Here is a 12,306-nt window from a genome sequence, read left to right on the forward strand (position 1 = left end):
GACCCGTTACTGGGAACTGGGGCAGACAAGGGGAGATGGTGTTATTCGGAGGGGGTTAGGAAGAAGGGGTGGGATGCGTATTTCTGTAACACAGACAGCGAGCGAAGAATGAGGTGTGCTGCCCGCCGCGGAGCGCAGTGACAGGCACACACAGGCGGGCAGCGTCGGGGAATGGGAGGGGGAGTCGAGGCTGGGTGGAGCGAACGGCGGCCAGGCCCTGCTAGACAGACTGATTGCAGCAGAAGAGCCGAGACGAAAGAAAGAAAACAAGCGAAAGGAGAGAGAAAGGGGTTGGGCCGGGGGAGGAGCTGCGGGAGAGTGGGGGACTGTGTGAAGGGAGGGGGGCGGCGGCAGAGGGTGCCGTTGTTCAGTCTGTCTCCAGTCTCTTTGTTTCAGACTCGTCTTTTGTTAGTCATGCCGAGTTTGCTGGTTTTAGCAGGGATCATGAAGAAGAATGGGGGCTACGGCGGGGCTCTGGCCGGCTCTGGATTTGGGACTGAGGGGCTGCTAGTGCCGCCGGACGAGGAGGAGGACTCCCGTGCCCTGAGGGTCGCGCTGGGCCAGCTGTCGCTCCTGGGGCTCGGGGACACCGACGACGGCGGCGGCGGCGGAGGAGGTCCGGGGGGAACCAGGGCACAGGACCGGACTAACAACAATAACCACAATAACAACCACCACACCGGCGGCGGAGGAGGAGGAGGAAACGGCTGCGGGGAAACCGGGCTTTTGTCAGGGAAGAGCAAGTTATGCGCCCTGTACGAAGCAGGGTCCGGTGAATGCAAAGGAAGGGGCTGCAACATTACCGAGTGCGTCCCTGTGCCCAGTTCCGAACATGTGGCCGAAATAGTCGGCAGACAAGGTAATGAAAAAGACAATAAAACACATGTTTTTATCATTAATGCTGTAATAACAGACATACTGAGTACCTGTTAAGTTCTGGGAAGTGGTGGCTATTGTTTTGGAGGGCGGTTTGTTTTGCTCGACAGGCAGCGGTGTTGTAAATAACCACGCTGCCTCTCTCTCAAGCAATAAGTGTTATAACTCCCTGTTAGTTAAACTGCAGACAGAAATGCCGCTTTGTTGGTTTTTTTCCGAGCTCTGTGCGGTTGTTTTTCACCGTGTTGGTAGCACCCCTGGCCGTGCCGCACATTCACATTGAGCAGCGCGGAGCACCCTTCTCTTTGTCATGCTCGCTGTGTTATACTCGGCACGAGTTTATGGAAACTGTCTGAACTGAAAAAGGAGTCGAAATTCAACACCGAAGACGCCTATCTATCCGTGTATTTATACAGATAGAAAAGGCCAGGTTTCTTTCTTATATGTTTTTTTATGCGGGTATACTCGAGTCGACCCGTTGTTTGTGTGCAGTCTGGGAGCGGGGTATTGTTTGGGGAACAGCGTGCTCTTAAAATGTGGACAATGGTAACCGTGTCACCGGCTCTTAACGAACAACTTGAAACAGCATCCACGTGTTTTTTTACGCAATTTATTATCGTTTATAAAGATAAACGAGGTTAAGTTGGCCTTGACTTTGTGTTAAGACGTGAAATAATAACCCAGCAGCATGTTTAAACACACCCAATATGCGTCAGACTGGGATGCTGCCGTGGATTCAGTTTGAACTCAAACCCCACAGTAAAAGCTGACACACCATTCTTCAAAGTCTACAGCATATGCAGTTCACCTCACGTGAAATATCATTCCCCGAATAGACATTTAAAAAAACATGCTGTCGGTTTTACTAGCCTATTGTAAACTGAAGCCAGGTTAACTCCAGTTTATCTTTTTCATTAAAATATCCCTGCCCACTGCATTTTGCTCCCAGATTATATTATATATATTGCATAGCCTCCCCACCCCCATCTCAGTTTAACTCTCTGTTGAAGCTGCTATTCTTTAAGAGGGTCTGGTTTCGGGGGCCACACAAGGGAGCCAGACGGTCACAGAGCCCCGTCCCGCAGTCCTCTTTCATCCCCCTCTCTCACTCACTCTCAGTGGAGCTATTCCCCAAAGAGAGCAGTCACTCGCTATGCCCTGGAGTCAGGCATCAAGCCCTGCTTCCTTATTAATTTATAATTTTACAGACGCCTTTATCCACGGCAACTCACAGAGACTAGGGTGTGTGAACTATGCATCAGCTGCAGAGTCACTTACAATTACGTCTCACCCAAAAGACGGAGCACAAGGAGGTTAAGTGACTTGCTCAGGGTCACACGATGAGTCAGTGAGTGAGCTGGGATTTGAACTGGGGACCTCCTGGTTGCAAGCCATTTTCTTTAACCACTGGACCATACAGCCTTAAGGAGTGTGGCTGTGTGAGTGAGTGTCTGTGTGTGTCTCTTGGTGTGTATTGCTGTGTGTGCATGTGTGTCTGTCTCAGTGTGAGTGTGTGTACATATTATTTTAGATATGGCAAATCCATCCTCTAAATGAGAGCTACCAAGGCTTTTAAACTTGAAGGTATTTTTAGACATGCATATAAATTCTTCAGATCTAGAGTTACCACTACTGCTGTGTCCTGGTACCAAATTACTGCATGCTGTGAAGTTCAAATTCACCCCTAATGGTACTAACTCAATGTCCTCTCCTCAGCACTAGGGATGTTGATGTTAGCACTGCCCTGCTGAAGATCTTTTGGTTCTTTGCTTGTATTTGAGACTGTATTTCAAAGGCAGGGCTGCAGGTGGAAAGCTGCTGTTGCTGTTTTCTGGTTCCTAATCACCGCAGGTGTTGTAGTTCAGACTCATTCCAGTAGTCTCGCTGGATCATGTGCCTACAGCAGAAGCACTTTTATCAATAGCAATGCATTTGCATATTTTAAATTAACATAGAAAAACAAGCCCGAGAACTATGATCCACAATAGAAGGGGAGAGAGGGGTCCGTAAGCTGAGCTGAACTTGTAACCCTGCACTAGCCAGCACATGCATTGGTACTAGTGCTAAAACCAGCCTGATCAGGATGATTTTTAAGGCAAACTGCACCAAAAAGAGCATCTCCCCAGCTATGAGGTGATATAGTGGACATAAATCGGGAGAACCGCTTATCCGAGTGTGGTGAAACCTGGTAAGGACATTCTTGCACAAGTGTTTGAGAATATCTGGATCTAGAGTCTGTGAAGTTTGTCTCTGTTTCTGCACTGCTAGGCCAGGGAACAAAACAGAAATTGAAACTGAAAAATTAGATTTAACCAAATAACTTCTTCACTAATCTTATCTTAATGTTTATTCTTTATTTTTTTTAGAACCCCAAACTGTGAAGTTTTATTAATGCTTTTTCTTTCTGTGTTATTATGTATTTCTTTGTTACAGTGCAAAATCCAGTGGTACTAAAGATATGTGATTTATGGAACACTCTTTTGCATGAGAGGTTCTCGTTTGTGAAGCATGTATATTTAATGTACAGAGGTTCACTGACAGGCCTTATCATACTTGCAGACAGTATTATATTCAAGCCGTTGCATTCAGTGAAGTACGGTTTTTCTTGCTTTTGATTTTCCTCAGTGTTTAGTTTGGGGTTCCCTGTTTAAAATACTTTTAATAAGGGATCGCCAAACAAAGACAATTTCACGATCTGGATCATTTAAAATAAAACATCCCAGCTTACCTCCTCTTCTCTGCCTCCTGCTACAGGTTGCAAGATCAAAGCTCTCCGCGCCAAAACCAACACCTACATCAAGACCCCGGTGCGCGGAGAGGAGCCTGTGTTTCTGATCACCGGCAGGAAGGAGGATGTGGCCCTGGCCAGGCGCGAGATCATCTCTGCGGCCGAGCACTTCTCCATGCTGAGGGCCTCTCGCAATAAGCTGGGGGTGAGCTTCGCTGGCTCCCCGCCCAGCATGCCGGGCCAGACCACCATCCAGGTGCGTGTGCCCTACAGGGTGGTGGGGCTGGTGGTGGGGCCCAAGGGATCCACCATCAAACGCATCCAGCAGCAGACCTGCACCTACATCGTGACCCCCAGCCGGGACCGTGACCCCGTCTTCGAGATCACCGGCTCCCCAGGGAACGCGGAGCGCGCCAAGGAGGAGATCGAATCCCACATCGCCTTCCGCACTGGGGGGCTCCACGATCCCAACAACGAGAATGACTGCCTGCTGGAGAACCGACTGCACCAAGTCTGGGGGCTCCAGGGAAACCGCAGCAGCTACCGGCAAGACAGCGGCCTCCCCGACCCCCTGTACAGCGAGGACCCCGCCGAGCTCGCCAGCGACAAGTCTTATTACCCCTCCAGCGACTGCTGGGGAGACCCGGAGTACCCCAAAGCAGTGGCCTTCTACCCCCAGCAGCGCTCAAAGAGCTTCGGAGGCCTGCCCCTGGCCCTGGGTTTGCAGGATCCGTGCGGCGCCGTTGGCACTCCCTCAGCGGGGCACGCCCAGGCCCGGCGGGCGCACAGCGAGCCCTTCCCCAGCCGGCTGGGTCCCTCCCCGGGCTTGCCGGTTCCGAGCTCCCCACCCAGTGCGCGGGACTGCATGACCTGCTTCGAGAGCAAGGTGACCGCGGCCCTGGTGCCCTGCGGGCACAACCTGTTCTGCATGGAGTGCGCCATCCGGATCTGCGAGCTGGCACACCCCGAGTGCCCTGTGTGCCACACGCTGGTCACACAGGCCATTCGGATATTCTCTTAATTTTATTTTTTATTTGTTTTTTTAACCCGCAAAAATATTTTTTTATTTCTTCTTTTTTTATATATTTTGTACTTTTTTTTTTAATAATTACAGCTTTTTAAAAAATCGGTTCATTTTTTTTTTTAAATACGCAGCACTTCTAATGATGATGATGATTATAATTACTGTTAATATTCTGCTCTGTGAACAAACAGCGCAATTGATGTGAAAGCTGTTTTCCAGAGGGGGTGGCAGCAGTTCTTATTTGATAGCAGCTCTTCTTGCTCCTATTAAAACCCTGACTCGATCAAAGCACTCTGCAACAGTAGCATCAGTCCCAGATTGTAAAGTAGTCACCCCAGCCAAGGCGCCCAGGTTCTTCTCATTTTCTTACACAGGGTACCGCTAGACTGGGCGTCTTGGGAGGGACTGACCAGGGACTTGACAGGAGCTCTTGCTAGCGTTTTCAAATCCCTCTTTACTGACACACCTGCATGGCATTGCAGTGAGAGCAGCGGGAGTTTCTTATACTCCCCGTAACTTCAAAAGCTCCTCGAGAAGGTTTCGGCTCAGATCTCCGTCGGTGTAATCCACTGCTAACGATGGTCTGCTTGGTGTCTTGGAGGAAATGCAGAGGCTGTTCAAAACTAAAGCAATTCCAAACCCAAATCGAATTATTACATTATGAATGTTTAAAACAGGTTTTAAAATGTGAGCAAGAACAAAAAATACCATGTGAACACTCCGCACTGAGGCCAGCACTCCTATCACTGAGTTTGTAAAACCTGCTGCCTTTAGAGAGAGATAGAGAGTGTGTATGTTTGAGTGCACGTGTGTGAGGGGAGGGGTGACGGCACTATTTTGGTGTGCATTCTATCTACGCTACCATTCGAAGTGTCGAGACGCAGAGTACCAGATTCAAGAAGCTCTAACTCGTGAGGTATTGTACGCTTTTACAGTCAGTTTTGATGGAGTCTAGATACGTTTTCAGAATAGCAAACTTCGTTATCTTGAGTGGTTTTTTCTTACTTGTCATTTTCTGTGTCTGGCATCACATCTAATAGAGCTCCCTGTCATCTGAACCCCAGTAGAGCTCTCGAAATCATGTCTGAACTCACCAGAGTGCAACCGTTAACATGAACCCCCTGTCGAATGCAAGAAGTATAACATCTGTTCTATGTGTTCCTGCATCCACAGGGGACAGGTTAATGCTTGCACTAGGGTGTAGCAGTTAGACAGGATTCTGAGAGCTCTACTGAGGTCAGAGGGGTGCTTCTAGCTTTTTGAAAAAGTCAGGATGTGATGACTGAGGCAGGGAATGATACAAGGTGAATCCAAAGAAGAAAAGGTAGTATTTAATTTCCATTCTGAGTTCCTCTTGGAGAAGGGGGGCCGTTTTGTCCCAGTACAGTCACTCTGCCTTTTAGTGTCGTCGCTCCACCCCGCCCATCACCAGCATTCAAGTCAACAAAACGTACTTAGTTTTTATTTTGCTGTGTTCGAACAAAAGAAAAACTGCCATGAATTTGGGGGAATGTGTCATTGAGCTAACTGTACAAATCAGGCTCTTTATGAATTGTTTCTAAAATAAAATAACAGAATTATAAAGAAAATGAAAGATAAGCACCTTATTACAAACAAAAAAAATATTACAAATGTTGTTATTAACCAAACCGACCACTGATGGTGACTTCTGAGTCCACTTCAAGTGTTGATATATTTGAAGTTGTCTCAAATTCAGATTTACTCATAGCAAGAGCCTGGCGTTGTTCTAAACAACCTCTAACTCAGTAGTTGAAGATGATGTCCCTTCTATACAAATTACTCATTTTCAAATGAAAAAAAAATATATATATATTTATTTTCCTTTATCAGAGTTTCCCCCAAAAAATAACTTTCACTCTGCAGACCTGAATACAGAAAGATAACTAAAGTAAACCAATCTTGTGTTTTTCCATTTTGATTCCTTCTTGGACTACCTAATCTAGCTAGATCAGGCCAAGAGGTGTATCCCTTTTTCAGTTCTTAACCCTAACCCTTTTACAGTTCCCTTTCTGTAAAGTGAAGGATCATTCAAATGATGGCACTTTTATCTTTTGAAAGTTCCAAATAACAAAAAAAATAAACTGTGATAAAGATGTGTTTGGAACTTGGTGCAGTGTTAGCATTAAATATAGTGGCGCTATAACTCAGATTGAATTTAGGAAATTGATCCTGAAAGAGTTTGAAATTTGTATGCTGTTAAATTTGAGGGGAGGGGCGCGAGCAAAAGGGGGCGTGGTAATGTCGTCCCCGCCCCCCCGTAAAAAAAAATCAGGAATTCCAATAGATAGTGAAGTAAAAAGAGGGCACTCATTGAACTCCATTGCATCTGTTAGATAACAAAATTGCATTGCATGTTTCTATTTGAAAATCAGTCATTTAAAAAGGGAGCTTTGTAGGTAGTTTCCACCTCACCACGTAATAGGGGGAGGTAGGAATATACCATCATGTTGAACGCGGGGGTGTTTTAAATGGAATTGTCAGGCCGTGTTCACTCTTGTCCGTCCGGTTAGGGAGGAACAAAGAAGCTGGCTAGTTTTGTTACTGTGCCAGTTCCCACTAGTTTTATTTTTATATTCATCTTAACTTGCACAGAGCCGTTTTGCAATAAAATCAGATTTTTACAACAGCCCGTAAAATCTATAAAATAAATGTATCGACGCGCTCAAAACGTTCATTAAGCCCTTAGAAAATAAAGTAATAGATCGAAAACATCCATCATTGATTTGATTCATAAAATAAATACATGCATTAAAAGCAATATATTACAGCGACTTTTAAAAGTAAAAATAAATCTATTTCTGTTTTCAAAGCACATAATAATAATAATAATAATAATAATAATAATAATAATAATATTTAAAATAATAATAAGAAAGTGGGTCAAATAGTTCCTTGTAAAATATCCTCAGTATTCGGCTTTATTGTTGTTTTTTTTCCTGCATATTGTAGAATTACAAATCTAGTTTTACATGCACATAGGAATGGCTGCAGATTTGCGATTTTATTAAAGCTGTCGATATAAAACCGCCTTTGCTGTGCAAATTATTCCCCACCTTTTCCAGCGTGTGCGGCGCGAGCCTCACGGTGCAGTGCAGCTAAAGCGCTTCGGCCGCTCCTGACCCGATAACTCGCTGCATACACACAGCGCGGGACAGAACCCAAATGCAGGACAGGGGAAGCCTTTTCAGGTTGCGCCGTGCCTGTTTCCAGACCGGCTTAAAGCTCTAAAATAAAGGAACACAATAAATAACACCAATACAAAATAATAAACCAAAATCCGTCGAGTTTTTCAATGAGCTCCCGTCTTTCTGTGCGGTAGCTATTCACAATGTCTTTTTCGACCAGAGCTTCGTCCACACACGGTACCGAATGCAAACTGGTGCCAATTTGCTAAAATCTCGAACAGGAGACTCCGCCTGACGTCATCTCTTGAAAAAAAATCTATTTCCATACAGCTGTCGGTTTTATTGTCGCAGCGTGCAGAAAGAAGCGAGGCAGGGCGTGATGAACTGCATTAGGAAAGGACGTTCCTCTTTACTCGTTTCTACAAACTCGTGTTTCTTTAACCAGTGTTGGGTACGTGAATGATACTCTGCTGAAAAAGGCTATCTCGAGTGCGGTGCGTTATTCATTTCCAATGCTATATATAGTTGTAGCAGCGCTGAAAGTTTCGGCTTGCTACGAATGATTTTGTAGCTGTCGGTGTGCAAACAAATGATCAAAAGTCAACCAAACGTATTTTAAGACGTAGCGTTTATTAAATGTTTATTAAAATCTGGTAAAATGTGAAAATGCTTTATTATTATGGTTACCGGAATATCATTAACGTTTAGATATAGTCAGATTTATCACAGTGTGTATTTTATGTATGGTTGGTTTTGCAAACTTTACAATATTAGTTGCCAAATGACAAAAATAAAAGCATTCAATAAAATAGTTAAACACACACACACACACACACCAAGGACTGAAAAGAGCCAAAGATTTGGTAAAGACATGACAACTGTAAACAAACAAACAAGGTTAATAGCTGGCATAGTCATGCATGCATACAGAGAACCACTGAGTCCATTAGAAACGTGCTGGTCTAATAGAGAGAGAGCCAGGCCTGTGTGCTGTCCTGTACGCAGGGTACCAGCGCTGTATAACCCCAGCGTGCCTCAGAGACACAACTTACAGACTTGTTAAGCAAGCTCATGCAAAAAAAAAAAAAATCTACTAATAAAACCTGTGACTCTCAAAGATCTTAAACATGCATGTGCATATCTTTCATTGAACTGAGCCCATCATTTTCATATTGGGCAGTAAACAGCCAAACTTGGCACCAGTGCACCAACCATTAAAATGTGACCCATACCGGACAAACCAATACATCACCCAATTATGGTAGTTAATATTCCATTATTGTAATAATCAACCTTCTAGTTCTGTAGCATATGATTCCATAGAGGGGGAGGGTGGGCTGCATTTATATAAATATGTCATTTAAGGGCTAGCCTATATTCTTAACTAAAATAATTAAGAACAAAAACTTATTTATTGTAATCCTCTACTCGCAGTGAAGCCATTTTAAAATGTTATTTCACACAGAAGCTTGTATTAAGAGTTTATCACATATAGAATAGGCTATGGGGTTGGTGCAACATGCTGAAGACCATTGTGGCTTTATCAAGCACTTGTTAAATCTGCAACCAGCTTGCTTATGGGATCAATCGAGGGTGTTAAAGATCTTGAGAGACTTCTGGTGAAATGATTGTCATTGGACTGCTGAAGTTTCTTTTAGTGTTTCTAAATGGAGTGTTTAGTAGTTAGGGACGAGGCGTTTAAACCGCTGATAGAGTTAGAGAAGGATCTATAGAAGATATTAAGGCAAACCAGCTCTAGTTTTAACTATTTTTGGCGGTTTCACTGCAGTTTTGGGTTCATCTGATTTTCAGTATGTTGCATTTATAGAAAGCAACTTAAGAGGAACATTTTCTAATTACAGTTTTTAAATTCTATTTTGCTAACATGGGTTATTTCATATGAAGAAACAGTCAATGTTATTTATGAAAAATTAAAATATTTTATTTATGAGCAGTAACTGCTTGAGCCATTTGTTTTTTAATTAAAAGATGACAATGAAACGTTAATATATTTCTAACAAAGGATGCAGGTTTTTAGTAAAAGTTCTGTTTACAAACATTGAAAGAAAGAATCGAAACAGACCCTTTATTTCTTCCTTGTGAAAGGGGGAGCGTGGTGGTGTTTTTAACCGGTGGTGAGATCAGGTCCTGTGGGAGAGGGGTTCTGCTGAATCGGGAGGGAGTTACAGCCTTATCATAGAACAATACGAAGAAACACAAGCTGTCCCGTCCAGTCCGAAGCAGCTCAAAATATCAATAATAATAATATTGGTTGAAAAGATTGCGCTTTCGGGTTTTACTGAATATGCAATTTATCGCAATAGGATTTCTACACACAGCGCTGTATTTTGTCATTTCTTATCGACCTATAACCAAGAACATGTATTTTGGGAGGCTGTAAAAAAAAAAGTCTTGGGCCCAACTAAACAAATATGGTTGACATTTCTTTCAAACTTTCTTCATAGAAAGAAAAAGTAAATGCAACTTCTGCCTAAACAATACAGGGATCCAATAGGAACCCTACCGGCCTCACTGCGGCACTGTGTGGTTACACACACGCACACACCTTTGAAAACAAATGGCCCTATTGGAGCCAATCCTGATTAGCTGTTGACCAAGAAGGAATACATTGATGCGCCTTATATACCACAGCGCCCCCCTGTGGTCGGTGTAGAACAGTACCCGCTGTGCAGTTGTGGGTATGTTATATTTAAAAAAATAAATGAGCAAGCTAACTATTTCTATTAAATAACTTGAGTATTGATTTTTGGATGTGTACACCCCTTCAGAGAACCAAAAAAAAAAAAATACTGTATTTATCTATAAATAAATTTTAACTCTTTAAAAGGTCAATATTTGTTAAAGAAAGAAAGCTATTTCCTAAAGCAGATTGTAATCTTGTATTCCCCTTTCCCAGGTGTTTTTAATTTTCATTACTATATTATCCTTAATACTTGCGCTCCAAGCCAATAACGCATCCGTTGGTTCATTTATATATTAAAAGCAGTGTGTGTATAATATAGGTCTGGTTACGTGTATATACACACACAGCGTACCATGCAAAAACATACATCTACTACATCTGGAACTATTTACCTAGGATCTATTGAAATTCAAAAACATGTGCCGGAATAAATTGTGTAAATTTATGTGTAAATTCTTTCAGTGCGTTAAAATGACCTTATCTTTACAATGTAGTTTTTTCCAGACTTTGATACACACACTACGTAAGAGATGTATGATGAAATTCACAGACCCGCACATGCTTCAAATCCAGTGAAGTGAAGCGGGACCATCAGATTTTACCCGAAGTTCCTCTACTGTGGACACCGGGCTTGTTCTAGATTCTCATTGCGGGCGGCCGCTGGGGCCCGGAAGAGGAAAGCCAGGATTTGAGAAACCGGGAGAGTGCGGTGCTAGTCATGCCTCAGGTCGGGCAGGGAAAGGAGTCCAGTTACGCTGCAAGAGGCTGTCAGCATCTCACGCTGTTCAGCTTACCAGCCCTGCTGGAAATGTGAGCAACTTTTTATACAGGTTCAAGAAAACCAGGATGAAGGGCTGAATGAAAAGCTGGTTAAAAAAGTTTTCAAATTCAATAGATTGGATATTTAAGCATTGGAAAATCTTTATTTTGGTATAGCACCGCACCGCTCTCCCCACGGCCCCGGTTTCTTAAATCATTGGGGTTCACTGCAGTCTGAATGTCTTACTGTCTTGATAGCTTATTAACTCTACCAGCACTGTAGCGAGTTGCACACCAGTCTCATAGTGGTTTTAGCACTAGTTCAGTCAGTATCAAATAGAATCACATTCTTCAATCCAGTCCGTTTGGAAAGAGACGAGGGGTGTAATCCATTATATGCCTTCGTGTTTTGTCTTCTTTGAACCTTGTACCATGTTGTCATGTTGACGCAAGCATGCAACATTACTCATTTTATAGCACATGTAACCTGTGATTGTTTTTTTTATATACACACCGTATTATAATTATTACTAGTTTCTTGTATTTTGTTTTTTTAAAAGATTGTTTAAAAACGTATTGTAAATGTTTCTAATAAAAATGAAAGAGCCTTATTTATTAGTCTGTTTTACTTAACTTACAATTGACAAATCATTTAAGAAGAAAACTGTATATTACTGAAATACATCAAATGTATATATTTACAGTATAGACAGAAAATACATGAACAAAAACAAACACAAGATCTACTCTCTACACACAATTCACTCTAGCGATTACAGGAATCAGCAGGAATCACAGCCCCATTACACTGAGCAGAATTCGATTGGTGTTTGATTACAGACTTGAAACTGTTTCAGCAGGTACATAAAGTCAAAACAACAAAAAGCAGCTCTCTCTGGCTGTTGTAGTGGCCTGCCTGAAGCCTCGCCAATGCTTAGCATGTAAAAAGTACAATAGCAAACAAAAACAAATAGAAGTGTTTACATATTTGATCAGATGATCCCGTTACAACAAAACAGGGATGAGATGAAGGATTAACAAACACAAGTGTGATGACTGCGAGGTACAG

The 12,306-nt window shown here is 43.0% G+C and overlaps 1 protein-coding gene across 1 annotated transcript; it reads left to right on the forward strand.

The window, feature by feature from the left end:
* Positions 1-325: 325 nt before the first annotated feature.
* On the forward strand, positions 326-11,848 carry LOC117965151 (RNA-binding protein MEX3B-like). The gene is made up of 2 exons (XM_034910130.2): positions 326-859; positions 3,631-11,848. Exons 1-2 carry the CDS (start codon positions 415-417, stop codon positions 4,623-4,625), a joined length of 1,440 nt encoding a protein of 479 aa, XP_034766021.2. The 5' UTR covers positions 326-414; the 3' UTR covers positions 4,626-11,848.
* The last annotated feature ends 458 nt before the right edge of the window (positions 11,849-12,306 follow it).

Source organism: Acipenser ruthenus, chromosome 35 (genome assembly GCF_902713425.1).
Source record: "Acipenser ruthenus chromosome 35, fAciRut3.2 maternal haplotype, whole genome shotgun sequence".
Taxonomy (NCBI): Eukaryota; Metazoa; Chordata; class Actinopteri; order Acipenseriformes; family Acipenseridae; genus Acipenser; species Acipenser ruthenus.

Bases quoted from the DNA above. Each gene is read 5' to 3' on its own strand.
- LOC117965151 (XM_034910130.2), top strand. From the start codon at position 415: ATGCCGAGTTTGCTGGTTTTAGCAGGGATCATGAAGAAGAATGGGGGC. The intron at 860-3,630 runs GTAATGAAAAAG...CTCCTGCTACAG, and splicing joins CGAAATAGTCGGCAGACAAG to GTTGCAAGATCAAAGCTCTC.